The sequence below is a fragment of the Leucopleurus acutus genome, assembly GCF_964270905.1.
Source record: "Leucopleurus acutus genome assembly, chromosome: 9".
In the NCBI taxonomy this organism is placed as follows: Eukaryota; Metazoa; Chordata; class Mammalia; order Artiodactyla; family Delphinidae; genus Leucopleurus; species Leucopleurus acutus.
In genome coordinates, this window is record NC_139144.1 from 36343561 (window position 1) to 36366818 (window position 23258).

General features: G+C 40.0%; 1 protein-coding gene across 1 annotated transcript in view; it reads right to left on the reverse strand.

Moving 5' to 3' along the window:
• The window catches only part of ITGB8 (integrin subunit beta 8), a gene marked incomplete at both ends in the record, with an annotated part of 90314 nt that extends 68433 nt beyond the window's left edge, over positions 1 to 21881 (reverse strand). Inside the window, one exon of the mRNA XM_082846035.1 lies at positions 21755 to 21881. Within this exon, the coding sequence (XP_082702161.1) occupies positions 21755 to 21881 (127 nt within the window). The remainder of the gene's footprint in view (positions 1 to 21754) is intronic.
• Between the last annotated feature and the right edge of the window lie 1377 nt (positions 21882 to 23258).

Consider the following 23258-nt stretch of genomic DNA (forward strand, 5'->3'; position numbering starts at 1 on the left):
GGAATCCCTGGGGCCTGCAGCAGGGAATTTTCATGAGCTATTGGGGCCAATGGATCATGAAACCATGAGAGAGTTATTAGACCCAAAGACCAAAAGTAGGATAAAGGACAAATTCAGGAGGAGCCAGAGGATGGGACAGTAGGCAGGCTCCTGAGCCAAGAATTCTAAACATGAAGTTGAAAATAAACAGAAGTAGTGTTTATGCATCCCAAGCAACAGCTTATACCTTAGCATCTGAAGCTGCCTTTGTGGGGCACTGTTTCTTCCAAATTTCTTTCTCATTTCACCTAACCCCTAGGCCTTGTTGATTCATCTCTTGTTGACTTTCCATCATAGTTTCTCACATTCACTATTCTAATTCTTTCTCTTCAAATCCCCAAACGCTTCTGCCAAGTCCTCATACTTAAGATATGACCCAACCTTACCTTTATATTACCTAGAATATCTAAATTACTTTTTTTAAGTCAAATTTGTCTTTGTTCTCTTTTCATAGGAAGAAGAGTTTCGTACTTGCCAAGATCATTTCCTCTATCTGTCTAGTGAATTGCTCACTCAAAGGCAAATGATAATTTCCTAATTATATCTAGCAGCTAGTATTTAGTAATGTTTAAATGTGCTCTGCCTTTTAACAGTGAGTGGACACTATCACTTCTCCCATTCCCACAACTAATTCTCTTTTTATGTCTGGCTGTTTTTACATCTCTCTAAACTCTATACCTTGATGGCTTCATGAACTAACATGACTTTAAGTCTCATCTGCTTGCACATGACCATCAACTTAGTATCTGCAGTTCCAAATTCTCACTCAAGTTTCTGTCTTGAATTTTCAACAGTCTTCTGGACATTCCACGTAGGTTCCTACTGGAACTTCAAAAGCTGCAAGTCTCAAATAAAAATCATCTTCCCATCTATCAGTAGCTCTTCCTGACTTGACTGACCTATTTCTGTTAATTACAGTATTTTCCTAGTTATTCTGCTTTAAATCTTTATGGTCAACATTGACTCCTCCCTCTGCCATAATCCCAGCAATGTGTTAGTCACCAATACTTCTTGCTTTTACCTCAGTATCTTTAGCATTCATCTTTCCCTTATTGGACTTCAACCTAGTTTAGACTCTCATTTATCATTTGCTTCACTGTTAACAATTTTCTCAGTCTTTTACCTTGGGCATCTGCCACTGAAATACTTTATACAGATGTTCCTCAGTTTCTCCAGGGGGTTGGTTCCAGGACCTTCCGCCCCATACCAAAATCCAAGGATGCTCAAGTCCCTTATGTAATATAAAATGGCATAGTATTTGCATATAAGCTATGCGCATCCTCTCATATACTTTAAATCTTCATGTTAATGCTATGTAAATATTTGTAAATACAGTGTAAATATTATGGAAATAGTTGCCAGCATGTGGCAAATTCAAGTTTTGTTTTTGGAACTTTCTGGAATTTTTTTTCTGAATGTTTTCAATCTGTGGTTGGTTGAATCCAGGGATGTGACACCCCTGGATATGGAGGGTTGACTGTTTACATTATTGCCTACCCTACTAAACAATCAGATAAAAAGCCTTCAATGATTTCCCACCACCTGAGTAGTCAAGTTCAAACAAATTCACCTATATCTAACTCAATGGCTCTCACTTTCATTTCTCCCCTGATGCCCTAGTCATGGCCAGTATGTATGCCTCCTCTCTCTGCCTGAAGAGTCATCCTGGGCATTTCCCTCTATTACAGTCCCAGTTCTTTAGCATCCAATTAAGACACTTATCTTACTTTTACATCTCTGCCATCAGTTCCTTCCAGTTCCTTTCAGGTGTGGCTTATCTCGCTACTTTTGAGTCCTTACAGAATTTGCATTGTGATTCTTACATTCTTCATTAAATTATAGTTATTTGTATGTATTTAGTTATTTGTGTTTTATTTGTTTATTCAGTTAGTTGCAGATTATGCAAGTGTGGGTATAATTTACATATTACGTTTGTAAATATACTTAGCAAGAAGCAAATTCCCCCAGGGAGGAGATGATGTTAGATAGTTTGGAAAGTCTTCAATAAACCCTTTCACTTCCAAAGCATTGTCTCGGATAATCAGCTCCAGCTCATTGTCTGAGGAGGTAGCCCAAGGCATTCAAAAAAAACGTCCATCTCCCGCTCAGTAGGAGATTGAGTAGAGTGAGCATCCTCACACCAGAACAAAGTCAGGCTTCCTCAGACCGTTTCTCTTCCTTCCATAGAATCAAGAACAAGCCCCAGAACGTCCACCTTCCTCTTGCCACTCACAGCTTTATCACCACTATCTACCTTGAGTTCACAAAGACTAATCTGACTTATCCGTGTTCATGTCAGTCGCTTCAAGGAGTCTAAGACTTGCAAATGCCCCTCTAATCCCTATTAGGCTGTACACAATCTCTCTTCTCCCCTCATCTGTGCTCTTTTACAACTCCAGAAACCCTCTTCTTGTGCTCTCCAAAATTGTTAGCCCATTTCCAGAAGAATTCCCTGTATATTGGTCTCTTCTATGAATTTTCCCACTCCTTGCTCTAATGAAAACTGAATCACCCCTGAGGTTCGCTTTCTTTGCTGACCTCATGAGTAATGGCTGTTTCTCCCATGACCCTCATGACACTGGGCCTAGAGGCAGATAGCTGCCCTCCTTAGTTCTTATTGCCACTTCCAGGGCACTCTCACTTCTCCCAGTTTTGACACTCTTAACTCAGATTACATCACTCAGAACCCTGAATTACTATGGGCATTTACTGATGCCAGGGTGATGCCTTCTCATTTCTAGAGAATTTTGACTCATTGCTTATCACACTCTCCAATACTACTACTATTTCAGTTCATGGCAATTTCAGTATATATGCAGAACATCTTTGCAATACCTAGATGCCCCACTTCCTCATTCTCTTCTCCAGTTATTTTGTCCTCCACTCTGATTTAGCTACTTGCTTAAGCCACGGTCATAGCTGTAGACCTTGTAATTACCAGTAATTGCAACCCCTCTACAATCCCAATATTTCCCATATTACCCTCTCTGACCACTACCTTCTGTCTTTCAATCTCACTCACTTCCAGGATCCTGACACCGACAATCTGCCACCTCCACTCCTTCCATCTTCCCATCTATGTCACATCTCTTACATCCCTTGATAGCCTCTCTTTTTTTTTGTGATCCCCTCCACCAATTATCCACAAGGCTAACTCTCACTGCCCTTAAGACTTTGCTCAGATATCCCCTTTCTTAATGATGTCTAGCCTGTCTAATCCATTTAAAATGGCAACTCCCATCCATCCCCCTAATCCTGGTCTACTATTTCCCATAGCACTTAGCACTTTCTAACATACTATGTAATTACGTATAACCATGTTTAGTTTTTATTTTGTTTCCTCTTCCCCCAAAATATAAGACTGATGAGGACAAGGATTTTTGTCCTTTTGTTTCCTAATGTTTCTTATACATCTTGAACTATGCTTTCCACACAGTCATTGTTGAAAAATTATTTGTTAAATGATTAGCACTTACTATATTTTAGTTTAAATTATAGAACCTATTAGATTATAATTCACGTTTAAGTGCCAGTCTCTTCCTTTCAAGTGACATATCACTGAGGCAGATGCTATCCTTTCATATTTCCCTCCAGGACTTGGCTCAGATATCACATTCTGATGGGAGGAGGCAGACCATAGACAAAATAAATAGAAGGTCTAGCGTTCTAGAAGGTGCTATATGTCTAGCACTTTCTGTAGAAAAAAACAGACTCAGATGGGGAGTGAGGAGTGCTAGAGAGGAAGGTGTGAGCACTGCTGCTTATTCCCCAGCTGCGTTTGTTTTCACTACAGAAGGTGCTAGACAAATAGCACCCTCTAGCACGCTGGACATTCTATTTATTTTGTCAATGGTCTGGCTCCTCCCATTAGGATATAAACTACATGTGGGCAGATATTTCTGTCTATTTTGTCCACTGCTCTATTTTCAGGGCTTAGAGCAATATCTGGCACATTATAGAGACTCACTACATATTTGTTTAATGAGAAGATGAATGCACATCTCCTCTGCATTGACCAAAATGTCCCGTGTGTGCCCTCTCCCCCAACCCCTTCTCTCTCTGAGTTGATGTGTTTACTTCTGCATCGTTCCGTTAACTTTCTCCCAATTGTGCCCTCTTCTCTCAGTCAACTCTGGAACTCAGCTCAGGATGCCTCCCCTTGGGGAAGCTTTGTCCTGTTACTGCACTTATTCTCTCTGGCCATTCTGCAATGCTCCCCAGCACTCATAACACTTTCTTTTTTTGACACGTTGTCTCTGAATTTTGCCACTTTGATATCCCTAGTCTACTCACTCAATAAATTAATCCTTATATTTCTGTTCTTCCTGTTTTTATACACTCATTTAACAGTTTTCTGCTAATAGCTAAAGACAATGCAAATAATCACATATACCTTTAGGGTAAGGGATACACAACCTGGATTTGCTTTATGTTGATGCATTTTATGATGGTTTCTAGGAATACATTGTACCTAAAAAGGTGAACCATATGTATAGTAAAACCTAAGTAGTTGAAACCTTCAGTTAATCAAGGCTCTGCACTTTAATTCTCTGCTGAAGCATAGGAAAATTTAAAATTAAGTATTAATATTTAGAAGGGACTTTGAGGTTCTGTCTCGGCATCAGGACACACTTGACCTATATCCTGTCTAATTCCGGAGAAGTCAAAAGCCCTGCAACACTAATGACCCAGACCACCCATCTCGGCTCCACATCACTATCTTGTTTTACGTACTCACACAGTTCCCAAGCTCAGCTATCCCACCTGCATGATATCTTACATCTCCTCTGTCCCCATAGCAACTAGTACAATGCCAAATGTACTGAGTAGGTGTTCAAACAATACCTTCTGATTTATTGATTGAATGATAACTGTGAGGCTTTTCTCAAATCTCAAAGTCTGAATGATGTACTTACTAAGATAGGAAAGTTTACAAATACATCTTTAAAAGGTTTTCAAAAGAAAGCATCAAACTATGAATGACCATGGATTTCACATACACTGTAGGTAACCAGGGGTTTACTATAACTGTTTCTCACCTTCTCATGGGCAGCACTGTTAGTATTACTAAAAGATTTCTTGGGCTTCCCTGGTGGCGCTGTGGTTGAGAGTCCGCCTGCCAATGCAGGGGATGCGGGTTCGTGCCCCGGTCTGGGAAGATCCCACATGCCGCGGAGCGGCTGGGAGCGTGAGCCATGGCTGCTGGGCCTGCGCTTCCGGAGCCTGTACTCCGCAACGGGAGAGGCTACAAGAGTGAGAAGCCCGCGTACCGCAAAAAAAAAAAAAAGATTTCTTGAGTAGAAGGAAGAGAATGGACAGAGATTTGGTCAAAAGAGGAAAAGATTATCATCTGGGAACACAGCAGAAAATTCCACTTCTTAAGGAATTTGAAGTTATAATGATTTGGATGGCCTTCGTCCATTCATGAATTATTTGGTAATTGTTTAATACCTGCTATAATCATGGCATTGTGAAGGGTCTTAAGAACAGGTTACCTACCTTGTGAAGCTTATAGAGTAATAGCAAAAACTAACATATGACAGAACCTTAATAAGTGTGCTGTGAAAAGAACAGGCTAGGTGCTATGGCAGCAAACCATAGGAGGAGGATGTCACCTAAAAGGCAGACTGGGAGGGTCCGTAAAAACTTCCTTGAGGAATTTGCCAGATCCTTTTCTTACATAATTGCATCTCTATTCTGTCTTGTTCCCAAATATATACTTTCTGTTAGAAATCACACAGTATTGTTAAGTTGCTACAGGGGGTCAGCCCATTCAGCTGGATCAGTTAAAGTTGGCAAAACAGCAGCAACCCATTCAGAAAAATGAAATCATTCCCCAACATACAACACCCCAGGTCTAATCTCTGAACCCTTCTGTTTTCTACTCAGCTTCCCCTTGGCCTTTATATCCCTTTTGTCTTCTGATACTTAACCACCCCTTTCAAGTTCAACCTCTATGCTTCTGCTAAAGACTCCCAAGCTGCCTTTTAAAATATATAATCAAGTATGATTATTTTTGAATGGTAAATAGGAGCTGTTTCCTCACCATGACTGAGGCTCTTGAGTGCCTCTCTATCCTGTCAGACCCATTTTGCAGATCCACTGAGTGTGCAGAGATAGGTCAGTTTATCTACCCCTTCTTCCCTGGAAGATTATATTCTATTCCCAAACAAATGACAACCTGACTCCAAACTCTGTTCCTAGGCTTCTGTGCTCTCACATGCATGTGTACCTGTGGCCATTGATTACTTGCCTCCTGAACAACCCTGAGACACCCAGATTCCCACCACACTTCACCTTTGCACACCAACAGTTGAAAAAGGAGATGAATGAAAGGTCTTTTTCAAAATATATTTTTACCATATAAATTAAGTTATATACATTATTGATAATGTCTTCTCAGATTCTAGAATTCCCTGCCAGTCTCCCAGTGTTCATGTGGTGTCTCCTGTGATCTTTTGGATGGAGGGGGCCACTGTATATCTGGGCAATATCCAACAGCCTTCTTTGTATAACCAACTAATTCAGACTATCCTAGGCCAATTACTGTATAGCATCCTCAAAGCTTTGGAAAGGTGAGTTTGTGCTATTAAGGGTAAAGTTCTTGGGAACCCAAATTCATAGGTAAGTCATATATAGGAGTGCCACTGTGCTGTAGAGGTAGGCTTCCAAATTTTAGGTAATTCCATATTTCTTGGGATTTTTCTGGGTGTTTTAGTTCTCTGCTTGTCAATAAAGACCCCTAGGAAATATCCTAAAGTGGATTGACCAGTTAGTAGGTCATCTGCCACTATGGCAGCTCCACAGAACTCAAAGGCCCAATTCTGGAGTACTCTGGAGATTGAATTCTTCAACATAGAGCTAGAAGCATCTACAGGCTTACCTCATTTTATTGTGCTTCATCTTATTGCGCTCTGTAGTTATTGTGTTTTTGCAAACTGCACGTTTGTGATAACCCTGCATCAAGTGCATTTGTTCACTTCATGTCTCTGTGCAGCATTTTGGTAATTCTTACAATATTTCAAACTTTTTCATTATTATTATATTTGTTATGATCTGTGATCAGTGATCTTTGATGTTATTATTGTAATTGTTTTGGGGCCCCACGAACCATGCCCATATAAGACAACAAACTTAATAAATATTAAGTGTGTTCTGACTCCTCCACTGACATGCTGTTCCTCCATCTCTCTCCCTCTCCTCGGGCCTCCCTATTCCTTGAGACACAAGAGTACTGAAATTAGGCCAGTTAATAACCACGTGGTGGCCTCTAAGCAGCCAAGTGAAGGAAGAGTCCTATGTCTCTCACTTTAAATCAAAAGCTAAAAATGATCAAACTTAGTGAGAAAGGCAGGTTGAAAGCTGAGACAGGCCGAAAGCTAGGCCTCGTGAGCCAAACAGTTAGCCAAGTTGTGAATGGAAAGGAAAAGTTCTTGAAGGAAATCAAATGTGCTGCTCCAGTGAACACACAAATCATAGGAAAGCAAAACAGCCTTACTGCTGATATGAAGAAAGTTTTAGTGGTCTGGATAGAAGATTAAACCAGCCACAATATTCCCTTAAGCCTAAACCCAATCCAGAGCAAGGCCCTAATTCTCTTCAGTTCTGTGAAGGCTGAGAGAAGTGAGGAGGCTGCAGAAGAAAAGTTTGAAGCTAGCAGAGGTTGGCTCATGAGGTTTAAGGGAAGACACAGTCTCCATAAAGTAAAAGTACAAGGTGAAGTAGCAAATGCTCATGTAGAAGCTGCAGATAATTATCCAGAAGATCTAGCTAAGATAATTAAAATAAAGGTGATTGCACCAAACAACACACTTTCAGTGTAGACAAAATAGCCTTATATTGAAAGAAGATGTCATCTAGGACTTTCATAGCTAGAGAGGAAGAGTCAATGCCTGGCTCCAAAGCTTCAGAGGGCAGGCTGACTCTCTTGTTAGGGGCTAATGCAGCTGGTAACTTTAACTTGAAGCCAATGTTCATTTACCATTCGGAAAATCCTAGGGCCCTTAAGAATTATGCTAAATCTACTCTGCTTGTGCTCTATAAATGGAACAACAAAGCCTGGATGAGAGCATATCCGTTTATGACATGGTTTACTGAATATTTTAAGCCCACTTTTGAGACCAGCTACTCAGAAAAAAAGATTCTGTTCAAAATATTACTGCTCACTGACAATGCACCTCATCACCTAAGTGCTTTGATGGAGATGGACAAGATTAATTTGTTTTCACGCCTGCTAACAAAAGATCATTCTGCAGCCCCTGGATAAAGGAATAAGTTTGACTTTTGAGTTTTATTTAAGAAGTACATTTCATAAGGCTATTGCTGCCATAGATAGTGATTCCTCTGAAAGATCTGGGCAAAGTCAATTGAAAACCTTCTGGAAAGGATTAACCATTCTAGATGCCATTAAGAACAATTGTGATTCATGGGAAGAGGTCAAAATATCAATATTAACAGAAGTGTGGAAGAAGTTAATTCCAACCCTCATGAATCACTTCGAGAGATTCAAGACTTCAGTGGAGGAATAACTGCAGATGTGGTGGGAATAACAAGAAAATTAGAAGTGGAGCCTGAAGATGTGAGTGAATTGCTACAGTCTCATGATAAAACTTTAACAGATGAAGAGTTTCTTCTCATAGATGAGCAAAGAAAGTGGTTTCTTGAGATGGAATCTACTCCTGGTGAAGATGCTGTGAAGATTGTTGAAATGACGACAAAGGACTTAGAATATTATGTAAACTTAGTTGATAAAGCAGCAGCAGGGTTTGAGAGGATTGACTCCAGTTTTGAAAGAAGTTCTGCTGTGGGTAGATGTGATCAAACAGCATTGCATGCTACAGAGAAATCCTTTGTGAAAGGAAGAGTCCATCGATGCAGCAAACTTCATTGTTGTTTTATTTTAAGAAATTGCCAAAACCACCCCAACCTTCAGCAACCACCATCCTGATCAGTCAGCAGCCATCAACATCCAGGCAAGACCCTCCACAAGCAAAAAGATAATGACTCACTGAAGGCTCAGATGACAGCATTTTTCAGCAATAAAATATTTTTAATTAATGTATGTACATTATTTTTTTTAGATATAATGGTTTTGCATACTTAATGGTCTACAGTATAGTGTAAGCATAACTTCTGTATGTACTGGGAAATGAAAAATTTCATGTGACTTGCTTTTGCAGTATTTGCTTTATTGCAGTGCTCTGGAATCAAACCCAAAATATCTCCAAGGTATGCCTGTATGTAATTTAGTAAAAGGGCCAAGAAAACCCAAGTTCTGTACATGGGCTTTTCTGTTTTAAAAAAATTAAACCCAAAGGAATTGATAGGTGCCCAGTGTAGGAGAAAAAACCCATGTCATCTGGGCAGTATTTGAGAAGTCTATCCTGTGGGGAAGTGGGGTGTAACATCCAGTTATAGGTCTAACCGACCAAACATTTCTGCACTGCCAAGTAATTCAGTCAGAAGCAGCACTTGTCTTTTTTTAACTTCAAAATCAAACACATCTCTGAGAGGCAGGATTTGTCCAAAAAGCCCTGAGATCTGACTTTTGATAATGCCCATAAGTTGATTTCTACCCCAGTAAGTCTACCACCAGATGATCTAGCCTGCAGTCTTATTCTCAGAGAGTAATGATTTCTGGCATCAATGCTATGCTGACCTGCAAGTAGCCAAGGGTCGGCCCTGGACATATATATTAACACACATGTGCTCCCTAACAGTGGGTGCTGGGCTTTATTCTCCAGCTGTGTCATGCTGTCTTCATTGGGGCACAGGTACCTATTCAGGACACCTCACCCCTTCTAACACCCCGTCTTAGTCCCATCAGATGTCACCAAGCATCGTGTGGCCGTGAAGTCTTCAAGAGGCATCAAACAAGTTATATCCTCTGAACTAAAGACTGGTACTAATAACATTTAATCTTCGTGTTTCCATTACCAACCTCAGGGGTTGGGCCCTGTGATTATATACATTGTCCTTCACCTTAGGGCTCTGTTTCTAGACGGTTGTGGTTGAAACACTCATCAAAAGGGACATTTTAAACCAAAATTCAGGATGCCTGAAACTGACTCCCTTCTTGAGTGTGTTTTTCAGTGTTATCATCTTCCAGATAAATTTTCTTGGAACTTGAGCCTCTTGTATCATTTCTTGAGGGTTTTCTTTTGCAAATTATGGTTCAGTTGTCTTCAATTCACCATATAAATCCAAACCAAATGCACAAAAGACAATAGAGTGATACCTTGGGAGGTATGCCTTGTACTAAGAAAGAGACCAGGTAGGTCATTTTTCAGCCAATAATTCAGTTCTGCTACAATGAGTTCTTTGTTTCCAACTAGAACAGCGAGTTCTACAGCAATTTTTGAACACCCCAAAACTTTCCTGCATTCTTTGTTTTACTGCACTCAATGAATACCTTACACCATTAGGCGTAGCCAGCCTGACCTCCAAGCCTGACTTGAGTAGGCAATTAAAAAAGACAATGCCTAGTCTGGCACTCCGTAAGGTACTTCCTTAAGGTCCTGTAGAATTTTGAATTTTTCTTTTAAATTATTTTCTTTGTTGGAACTCATAATATTCTAAAGCTCCTTCAGAGCATAGTAGTCATCCCTCATTCTATAAGATTGAAAATCTTTTCCCTACCCTAGTACCTGCAACAGTTACTAGGGAATTATACTGAATATATGGCCCCCACTGAAATCAGGAAACATGCTTGTACCTTGGAAAATGTTTGTGGTTCAATTCCAAGGATAGGACCCTGTTACCATATGTATATTTGGAACAACAGTACCTTGACTGTGGCTGTATTTTACCATCGGCATATCAACTCTTTCCATCCTAGAAGGAGGCTGGGTCCAAAATATCAAAACATCCCTGACCAAAAGCTACTGCACACCTCACATACGTAATGAGAAATATTTGGCACGTTTCTTCAGAGCTGACATATTTCTAGTCTGCTATTCTCCTGTCTTCATTACCAGCCTTTCCCATTTCCAGTCTTTCCAAACTCAGTCTCTCTCATGGACTTTAGCTTGAATTAGCCTTTGGTTGCTACTCTCGTTCCTCACTGTGTACTACCTGGGTGCTGTGATATTTTTGGGCAATTCTTCAGAGTAATCAAACTGTACCAGTACTGATCTAGAATGGCAACAGACTCTATCCTTGACAACTGTTAACAGTGGATTAAAACAACAAAAACACCTGGGAAAGAGTGTAACAACTCTCTTCAAAATAACTATAGTAATGATAGTTTGGCTCATTGATAAGGTCAGCATGAAAGATCACTTTTTAAGACTTTATATGCTTTTTTAAAATATGAACTTCTAGTACTTTGAATAACAGCATTCAAAATAAAAGCATCTTTTAGAATCATCTTAAGAGTATATATCCAATAAGACCACTATAATTTAACACTGCAATTTTAATTTAATGATCTTATTCTTATTTCCTAAACTAATTTCCTAAAGTTAGAGAAGATAATTTTAATATATCTATTTAATATTAGTAGTTTCCTAGCAAGAATCGATCCTAGTACTTTTGTTGAAAGGTAGGACTGTTTTAATTAAATTATAAAATCCCAATGGAAATCATTTTGACTTTTATTACATTTTTCTTTCATATGTAAATTAGAGTAATTTACTTGCTGTAAAAACAGAAAGGAGGTCACATTAAGACTGATATTTATTATACTCCAATAAAGATATTAAAAAAAAAAGAATTGTAGGAAAAGAAAAAAAAAAAAAAGACTGATATTTAAATTGGAAAATAGTCCTTTTAGTCCATAAAGGCAGTTTGGCAGTATTTTTTCCACACATTCATTTACTTATAGATATTAAATATATGCCAGCTGAATAATTCAACCGAATTTGGCTAATTCATGTCAGTAAAATGTTCTCTTCTGTGACATGTTTTAAACCAATAAGGGAAAATAAAAAGTAAAACTAAATTAAAAAATGTATACACTAGACTCTCTCTATGACACTGTTTTTCAGGAAAATAGAATTTAGTGTAATCTGTATACATCTCAGAGCTTTACCAAATAGCACCTCGACATAAAGTAGTTCTCTTTATTCAGTGATCTATGGTGCATTCATTGTCTGTCACCCTCCCCCCAGTAATATTTAATGTACTAGACAAATCTGTCCCTAAATTTTTTTAGGGCGGGAGCAAGAATACAAATCGTTGCAGGCATAACAGGATTAAATATTTAACAGTTAAAACCCAGGCTAAGAAACTATTACGTAAAATAAGTTCTGTTTTCCTACATTGATAAACACGCATTGATAGTGCCCTAGAAGGCTAGGTGTGAATTTAGAATTTCAGATTCTTAAGATTTCTGGTTGGGAACTTTGCAGTGTATGTTGTTCCTCCAGCCCTCAAGCTGCCCCTCTTCTCTCTCACTTCTAGGTTTATTCTGCAAAGCAAATAGCCTATCACTTACCTGCATGGATACTCCAGCCTTTATGCCCAAGCTCTATTTCCCCTCTCCTCGGGCTTGGCATATGGGTGGCACAGTCTAAAGAAAGTAGGTTGGGGCTGCTTGGGCAGAGAATTCTAAAGATGATCTAGAAGGGAATTGAAGACTCTGGACAGGCATGCCCCATGGATTCCTTGCCTGTGGAGAGGGCCAGAGCAAGGCCCTCCAAGGCCCGGGATAGAGACTCTGGAAGATACCCCTGGAAGATAGTCTGTTATGAGGTTGAGCATCAGAGTCAAACCCACGCAGGTCTGAATTCTGGTTCTATTACTTATTAGCTAAGAGATCTTGAAGAAGTTATTCAATGACTCTTTAACTAGTTTGATTACCTATAAAATGTGAATTATCAGAGTACATACCTCAGAGGGTTGTGGGCATTAAAGGATATATTTTCCTATCATATATACAGGAGTGTGTCTGGCATAGAGAAAATACCTTACAAATGTTAACTATTGTTATTCTTTTAACTCCAGAACAGTGTCTGACACAAAGCTATAGATGCTTTAAGAAAATCTGAGTGTATAATGACTAAATTGATTAGAATATCTTGTTTTTTCATTACTTTTTCTAGTATTTGGTTAAAATGACTACAAATTTCAGTTTGTATAATCTAAGTAGAAATCAATTTTAAAATACACACTGAGGGTAAAGGATCAGGATTACTTTTCATATTAATTAAAAACAATGAAAATAATTATCACAGAAATTTGAAAGCAAAACAAATTTGTAAAAAGTAGATTAAAAAACTAAGTCTCTATTGTGATCTTTGCTAAAGAGTTGCCTATCAAGTCAAGAGACTGCTTTTTGGAGTGGACTGGGAATGCAGAAACAAACGTCCTTTCATGGTGTTAAACCTTTTATAGTAGAACTCACATTCAAAAGAAAACTGTATTTCTTAAAGTTCAAATTCTAGTGAGGATTAGAGCTGAATAGGGCTTATTTGCTTAGCTGCCCAATTTAAAACTGATCACTATTACCCTCACCTCATTCACTGAGTCATTTACTTCAAATAATTTATTAGGGCCTATTGCATGCTGAGCATTGAAAATGCGGAATCAACAGGCACAGTTTCTCCTCTCAAGGAGGTCACAGGTTGATGTGGAGACAGGACTTGAACGAGGAGCCGGAATGTTAGACATGGGATGTTCTGGAAGGGCTTTGCATACCATGCAGAGGAGCCTGAAGACGATGGAAGCCATGAAGATTCTGAGTAGGGAGGTAAAGTGTGGACAAAGGTTTGAAATAATGGAGACTGGTTAGGACACTCATAGATTTTGCCAAAAGATTTGCCTCATGGAATGAAGACTATTTCAGGCTTTCTCTACTCTATTGGCAGTGTACTAAAAGGAGCAGATAGATTCGAGAAACCATTATGGACAGAGTTGATGCTAAAAAACAAAAATCTCCATTTTCCTTTAGTCATCTTACCTAGAATCACCCACTTATTTATCATCTTGTCACCCCCCCACTACCTTTCAACTCTTTTCTTCCTAGCCATAAGTGATAATTTGATGACCTTTAATAGCAAAGGGGAAAAAAACTCCTATTACTAACAGCTTAGAAATCCTAGTGTATCTTTTTGTCTCCCATTTTCAGGAAGGAGCTAAACTATAGGAAAGATTGTGAAATGTCTGACGTGTACCATAGAAAGAAAAAAATTTAAGAAATTTAACGTTATCTTACTAGAATGACCTACTCTGATTATCCTGTGTATAACAGTAGACTGTCCAGTCCCTCTCAGGTCAGTTCCCTCACTCTGCTTTATTTTTTCTTCTTTTTACCATATATATATATACACACACACACACACACACACACACACACACATACACATGTGTATGTATGATATATGTCACATGTGATAAATTGTATATCATATATATCATGCATATATACACGTGTATATATACATGTATTTGTCTTCTTCAGTTAGAATGTAAGCATCATGAGAGCAGGGACTTTGTTTTGCTCTCTGCTGTATTCTTAGTGCTTAGATAGAGCCTTTGATGTCTCAGCATTAAACTCTTTCCCGAAGAGTCACAATCTCTTGCACTCTTTGGATGGCTCCCACGGAAAAGAGGGGTGAGGAGAAAGGGCCATTCTTCCATCAATGAGGTGATGACCAGAGAATAAACCATCAGCATTTACCTGTGCATATATGGAGTAGGCTTTAAAAGAAGCATGGCCCTTGGACACTCAGAGAGATCTGGAAGTTTGCCATGAAGGAGGTGGGAACTCCAGATGTGTACATTGACACGAAGTTTAACAAAGCTGTCTGAGCCAAAGGAATAAGGAATGTCCTATACCATATCCATATGTGGGAAACAAGGGTGAAGATTCACTAAACAAGCTCTATATGTGGATAACCTATAAATCTGTCACCACTTTCAGAAATCTATAGACAGTCCATATAGATGTGAACTAACCGCTGCTGTCAAATAGTTATAAAACTGAAATCATTCACACACACACACATACACACAGAGCAAAAACTTCTGCCTGAAGAAAGTACAGCAGTAGACGCCTTGAGCCTGGCATATACTGGAAATGCCATGCTCTAAATGACCAATATTGGTAGACTACTGGCTATGGCTAATCACTGTAAATATTTAACAGCCGAAAAAACACTTACTTTGTAAAAATGCAGGGAGAAAAAATAATATGAATATATTAAACAACATAGAGTATCAAGCTATATAATAGAGTGGCTCCAAATGGCTAGGAATGCTTTGAGCCCTATGTTGATCAATGGTGTGATGCCTTGTACCATGATTTTGTCCCTTTGAACACTGACTGAACTGGTTACCAGCTACTTAGTAGCTCAATGTCTTTCTCTTTTCCTTTCTTATAACCACAAGTCAAACACATCTGTAACACATCGGAAATCCTGTGGGAGGCAGAGTTTCACTCCAGTTTACGCCCGTAAGGCCACATGTCTTCTCACCCTTTCTTACTCCCATATGAAAACAACCATAGTGAGGTGTATATGAGGTTGAGAGTATTTGCCTCCACAGGAGGTATGTTTTCACCATGCCCTGATTCACAAATCTTTATCCTCCTCGCTGCAGTTACTCCGTGAGGATAACAGCATTACATGGCATAGCCCAGCAATCTCCAGGGAAGGAGGTCCAAACTCTCTTCCTAGGCTTCCGTGCTCTCACATGCATGTTACCTATGGCCATTGTTTCCTTGCCTCCTGGACAACCCTGAAACACCCAGATTTCCACCACAATTCACCTTTGCACACCAACAATTAAGAAAGGGGATGAATGAAAGGCCTTTTTCCAAATATGCCATGGGCCTCCTCATGAAGGTCCTCTATCTGACAGTCACACTGAATGTATAACTTCAACATCTAGAAACTTTTTAAATCAAGTATGAGGCAGCATAACCGAGTTCAGATCCCATCTTTTCTACTTACTAGCTAGGTGATTTTCAGTGAGTTACTTATCTCCTCTGTGCTTCAGTTTCCTCATTTCTATAACAGGAATAACAATTCTATCTCTCTCATAGTGTTAGTATGAAGGTTAAATTAATGTGGTAAATCATTTATATCAGTGCATGGCACAGAGAGAGAGCTACCCAGTTGTTTGTGAAATTACATGAGCATTGCACTTTCTTTCCACTACATATAGAAGCCATACTTATATGACATCTTTAGGATACAACTGGAAAAGTTACATTTTTAGAGATTAGCAGTTAGGTCACCTACTTAAGAAGCTCAGTATTTAATTGTTCAATTTAATAAAATGCAATATGCATAAGCATAAAATATTTTTTCTATGGCTTCTTTTATAATCAATAAATAGCTTACAGAATACATTTCATATATAACTGGAGAAGATACATAGGGCCTCACAGTCCTCATGCTGGCAAAACTCCTCTAAATGTGTAGACTTGGGCTGCAACAGGGACTAGAGTTCTGAGGACCAAGAAGGACTGAGCATAAACAATACAGGATTGGTTATGAATGTTGTCAGGTCATTCAATGAACATATAAAAAGACTATTTCCTTATGTCACTTTGTTAAGGTAAGATTCAATAATATCAAAAATAACATAATTTTTATATAAGTTACTCATTGAGACCTATCACTGAGACCTATCAAACCAGTGAAAAGACATCATTTAAATGACTGAGAATGCTATACAACAGGCACTTTCAAAGAGGATGCTTTGAGCATCTTTCCTTAATAAGTACAAACAAGAGAAAGACTAGATCACAAGGCAAACAGTTTATTACTTTTTAAGAAAACTGGATGGTCTCTGCATATCAGGCCCCATTTATTAAAGTTTAAAGAACTTTAGATAAAAACTGTGCCCTCTGAGATCCATCTAGTGATCAATAGAATGGCCCTGGGGGAGAGGAGTGGTGAACAAAGTGAAAATTTAACATAAACTATACCTGGATAAATCTAATTTAGCAGGTGGGGCAGAAAAGGCTGTTAAACAACACAGACCAGATTATCTCAAATACTTTATTTGCTTCAAGGAAGGTTCATTCAAAATGGAGTACAGGAAAATTGAAAAGGCAATATATTGTTGCTATATCATGTTATTTCTTATGTCTCATAAAAATATCAAATTGGACTGAAAACTGATTATCTTGTTAACTGTCTACATTAAATCCTATTCAATAGTGTCCCTTTCTCTTCTAAACTATATCCTCTGACTTCCCTTGTTTTATTAAAGTTACTAATTTTGTTTTCAGTCCAATCAAGGCTTAATTAGCTTAATAGGTATATATATTCATGAATAAATAATATATCTTTAAGACTTAAACATACATTTAAAAAAATATCAGCTGGTTAATATTATTCTAAGATCTTTTTCTACCTGGTCAGTCCTCTTATTCTTCAGAGTGCTATATATGGCTCTACCACTTGAAGATATCCTATACTTAAAAAAAAAAAGTTATGGTATTAATTCAACTTTTATCAAATCTGAGTGGACGAAAGAAAATCACAGCAAAATCAGCTTTTTAGTCAATTGAGGTGGTGAACTGACCATGGAATGTGGGAGAAACAGAGAAATCAAGGGTGCTGCCAAAGTGTTATCCCAAACTACTGGAAGACTGACATCGCTTACTGAGATGAATAAGTGTGTGAAAGGAGCAAACCTGAGGGAGAAAATTGGAAGTTTGGTTTTGACTATGTTAGGGTTAACTTTGCCTTTAGACATACAGTGGAGATGTTGAATAGGCAGTTTGCTAGACCCTCTGGAGATGAGATGAGAGGGCAGGACTGGAGTTGTCAGCATAGAAATGGTATTTAATACCCAAGACCTGATCAGTCCACCTGAGACCCAGTATATATCTAGCAGAGAACATCTGAGGGCTGAATCCTGGGCCACTCCTATATTTGGAGGTTGGGACATGAGAAAGAACCAACATCAGGGATGGAGAAGGAGCTTAAACCAAGAGAATGTGGGTCCAGGAAGCCAAGGAAAGAAGTGTTTCAAAGGTGGGAGTGATCAACAGTGTCAACTCGCCGACAGATGGTAGGTCAAGAAGGATGAAGACTATGAACTGACCATCGGATTGACAATAGGAAGGTCACTGATCTTAACAGAGTGGTGTAACTTCAGGGATGGTAAAGAAATCCTGAGCAATGGATTAAAAGAGAAGGTGAGGAGAATTGGAGACAGCAAGTATGGACAACTCTTTCAAGAATTTTTGTTACAAAGGAGACAAATAGAAGATGAGAGCTATTACAGCATGTATGGATATGCATATGCTGTAAATGATCTAGTAGAGAGGAGAAAACTGATGATGCAAGAGACAGGGGGAACATTCCTTAAAACTGAAACTCAAACAAGGTATACTTGCTGTGATTCCACTGGAATAAAGTAATTACATTTGTCTGTATTTTTTCTTTTTCATATGCATGCATACTTTTTAAAGAATATTTTTAATGGAGCTATATAATAGAACCACTGAGAAGCAAATACTTGAAACTGTCTTTGCCTTTGCTTGCCTCCCTCACTTCCGCATTCCTCCCTTTAAAGATAGTGGACGTTCTTGTGGCCCTAAATTTTATCTAAAAAAATTCGTGTTATGGAATTAATGAAGTGTGCTTCTCCTCCAGTAGTATTTTGATTTACTGATATATTTTAGGACAAAATGATATGAGACATTTGCTTCAAAATAGTCTTGTTGGGGGAAGGAAATGAAATGCGTGGGGGAAGACATGAAAGAAGTTGGGCTTCAGTTGATAGTTGATGAAGCTGGGTGATGGGTCTGTGGTGATTCCTTACACCATTCTTTCTTCTTCTCTGTGTGTTTGAAAATGTCCGTAATATAAAGTTAAAAATTAGAAGAAACATAGTGTCAATACCATGCTTAATCCAAAGAAATCCATTAAATGGTGAAAATTTTGATAATTTGGTAACAGGTGAAAGAACTGTTCAGGGGCACAGGAATTTTTATGTCATTTTTCAAATCATATCACCTACTTTGCTGGTATGATTTGAAAATATACAGCACAAACATAGCCTTTTCATATACAGTACAAGCTTTTTTATCGGAAAGTATCTCAGTTGCTTTAAGATAGAATTAATTTGGATGCTTATTGTGCAAATAATTTGGAAAACTGGATTTTTAAAAATGAAGCGTTGGTTCTCTTAAATATCCTCTCACTTTAGGTAAGCATAAAGAATTCTGAAACTTATTCTATAAAACATGTTCTGAGGTAATATACTACACTTATAAAACAATGCTAATCCAGTTGATTGTTATGTAAAAGAATAAATAGTTGATTATGCACAGTAGGTGAAATTTCAGCGCAATAGTTACCACTTTCCAAAAAGAAATGGTAGTTTCTGAAATTTGTCACTCTTATATTGCTATATAAAAATTTAGGTTAAAAAGATTTTTAGCCTTTCAAAACTAGCAAATGTAGAAACAGCAGTGTTAGTACATTAGCTCTTCAAATATTAACCATTAGGTATTCTCTAGTGTTTTCCAGTTACTCATTAACCATTTTATAGTGTTACTGTTTCTCTGATTGTCGGTAATTTCCACCAAGGAAAGTTGAAAAACAAACTCCAATAATTTTTTTTCTAGATCAGAATAATGTTCAGATTTTATTAATAACATCCCCCTTTCTCACTATATATTCATTATTAAAAGTCCACTATGTATTTGGGACCTGTAAATTCTACTTCAAAAATTAAACCCAAAGTTGTGCTGTTTATGGTTTCTTTTGTATGGCTTTATTGCCCTCAACATTTCCTTGGTGTAAACTACTGAGCAAGGGAACAAGATTTCCTTTGTAAGTGATACCTAAATTCCTATTCTGCTTTAAGCATCTAATTTGTACTGTGAAGGCATATAATTTGAGACTTGTAGCTATATCACAAAAGTACAACAGTTTACGCTGATCTCTAATTTTCTGAGTTGTACTGGCTATAATTTAAATTTTTTGCATGTTTTTAACTGCAGTGCAAACCAGTATACATCAGAAATCTTTGTATATTGACAGAGACTAGGAAAAGGATGCCTTGTTCTGATTTCAGATAAGCATTCCCTTTTCACAACTGCAGGTGCAAGAGAGCTCATTCATAATATTTGCTTCAAATCAGCTACAGTCAGTCACTGGATGGAAATACAATGCTATTACACGAGAACTTGACTAATCTTTACAAACACAATGAATATTTTTTAAAAACTCACAATTACTAGCAAAATCTGGGGGCAAGTAGCACTTTTTCTTTTGCCTAAGTATTGGGAACAAAATATACTCTGTTGACACGAGTTTTGGTCATCTTACTAGTGTATGTGCGTGTGTATGTATTTACTAAATCCAGAAAAATACTTTGTCACTTATTGACACAGGATGGAGTTATGCTCAGTGGTGTCACTTAACCGATAATTGATAATGTTACTTTTTCCTTTGCCTTAAGTTTCACTTATTTTGAAATCAACTTATAAGCCAAAAAAAGAGCCACAAGATAAAAATTAACTCTACCTGCTCTCATTTCACACAGTTGGATAAATCTTCTTTGGAAACAAATATTAGACAGCTGTGTATGCAACCAATAAGTGAAGCTAGCATGTTTCCATTATAAACCCTTATTTATAAGGTTATGACTTGATGGTTTTAATTAGCTTCAGGCAGAAATTTGTCTCATCAATTCAAAGCATAGGAGAACATTTTAGTATACAGAACAATTACAACTCTCCTTCAACAGGAGAGGCCAGAGAAAGGCTCTAATAGAATTTAAGTCTCAATGACCAAACACAGATAAAGTAAACATGTTCCAAAAAGTATGGCAATAATCATTGCATTGGCAAAAATAAATATTTGGCCTACATTTAATACCAGTAAGAACTCATCCTAAATTCATGATTATTATTATCACTTACTTTATGTCTTACTGTTTGCTAACAATCCAGTACTGCCACCTTAAATTGGCATCTAATTCACAAGTGCCAAAGCACCTTTTCATACACTATTTGACTTGAGCTCCTCTTTGTGATTTGTAAAATGAGGGGACAATATCCTATATAAAGAAGTATCCTCTCCAAATCAGGTAGTTCTGACAAAAGTGGCTTGCCTGGACTGAAAGGTGTCAATCCTGCTCTCGGGTTCTGTCTCAGGGTCTCGGTCTCAAGGATTGATCTCACTGAGGGATGAGTTAGCTAGGAATTGTTTCTTGAGCTGAAAAAACAGTGACTTAAAGCAAGAATATTCTTCATATATGTTTAAGTCATTCAAGCTGAGCACTATGGTAGAGGAAACTTGTGTGCAGCTATCCTTTTCTTTCATGGACTCAAAAACAGAACGCTCACTCTCATTATACCAATTTATCCTCAGGCTTGAATCAAATGCAAGCTAGGGGTTAGTGGACCCACATACTAGAAAGATGGGGAGCATCTTCAAGGATGCCTTCAAGGAGGATGCTTTCAAGGAGGATGGCTTCAAGGACGGGGCAGAACCCCTAAACGGGCTTCTGTAAATACGGCCCACCACCCTCCCAAACTTCCATGCTATTACTGCCTCCCTCAGCAATACACAGGGTCTCCTCAGGTAATCAGTTATTGCTGTCCCTCTAGGGAGGAAACGCTTGACACCTGGCCTCCCTCGAGCCACCTGCAACGGAGAACGGCGCCACACACCCACCCTTCTGAAGTTCTCTGCAGATGGAGGCTGTCACCGGGCCGCTTACCTGGCCGGGATGCTCTTCGTGACAGCCCAAGACCTTTGAGGAAGGGAAGAAAACAAAAGAAAACAAAACAACTTACCACTTTGGCCCAGTCCAAGAACAACTGAAAACACCCAGGCCGCCCGGAGGAATGGGGCAGGACCTGGCCTGCAGTTTTGCAGGCAGACTAATGTGGCAGTAAAAAAAGCCAGGGCCGAGCGGCACATAATGCAAAGCAGCCCGCACTGCACCGCGCCCGCCGCCTGGCTGCTAACCGGATGCGCGCTCGCGCTCCCGGGCGCGAAGTGCCAAGTGTTGCTAGGACGTTTCCAGCAGGCCCGGCAGGCGGACCCCGCGGCTCGGAGCAAACGATGCAGGTACGGCGGCCTGAGCACAGCTCGGCATTTCAGGGCCCCCACGGCCCTCCCAGCTCCGCACGGCCGGTCCCGCGATCTCCGCGAGAAGCACCTCCTCTGACGGCCAAAGGCCCGGGGCGGCGACGCGAGCAAAGGCTCCGCAGCCCGCTCTGGGACAAAGAAAAGAGCTTTTGTCTCTCTCCAGCCGATGGGGCTTCTGCTGCATAAATCAGCTTAGCGAAGAGCCAAACACAATCAAACCCAAACAAAGCCCGAAGCTGGGGGGAAAAACCAGCCTAATGTACATTCAGTGGGTGATGCTGCCTCTGTGGGAGGGGACGCTGGCGAGGCCGAAGGGGAAAAAAGTCGATGGCGCATCAATGAGGTCGAGCTTCTTCCACAGGTGGGCAGGGAAGCCAACTTCACTTAATTGCAACTTTGCAGCCTCGTCAGCTGAGCAGCGGGCAAAGTCGAAGAGGCAGCGTCCTGGTTGGCGAGGGAGGAAGCTTGATGTGCCAGCAGCAGGGGGAGGCGGCCCCGGAGCGCCCTAGAAGCCCCCGCCGGCGCCCGCGGACACCGAGTGAGGCATCGCAGCTCCCTGCTTGACCGGGAGTGGAGCGCACGGCCGCGAGCGCAGGAGGAGAGGTCCCCCAGGGGTGCAGGAGCCTGGCTTCACGGGGGCGGGTGCTTCGTGCCCTCGTCCTTTTGGCTCCAGTGTGCTGCTCAGGCGTCCCGCCGTCCGGAGCCGGGACAGCTGTCGCGCTCTGGGATGCACCCCGGAGAGGATGAGAAGGAGGCGAGGCTGGCGAGGGGCGGGGGAGGAATGGTCCTGCCCCGGCCCTGCTGGGGTGGGGAGGGAGGGTTGGGGCTCCTAAAGTGCGGCTAGCTAGGCGCGTTCGGGCTGCGAGTTGCTAGGAAACCGCCCCACGCTACAGAGTTCCTTGCCGCGGAGGCTCGGGCTGCAGCAACAGCTCGGAGCAGCGTGGGCGGGACATTGGTGAGGCATGAAGTCACCGCGGCCCACACTCGCTCTTTGTTTTGCTCACTCCAGCTCTTTTTCCTCCCCTTGGCTTTGAGAGTTGCCATTCCCATCGTTCACAAGAACTCCTGATGCGTAGCCGCGCAGCAGGAATCTCACACCGTGTTCTCTTTCCCCCTCCTCTCCGAATCCCTACATCCCAACGCTCGCCTAGGTGGCGCGGAGACTAGCTCAGCAAGACTGGCAGCTGTGCGCAAACCCCAGCCTCT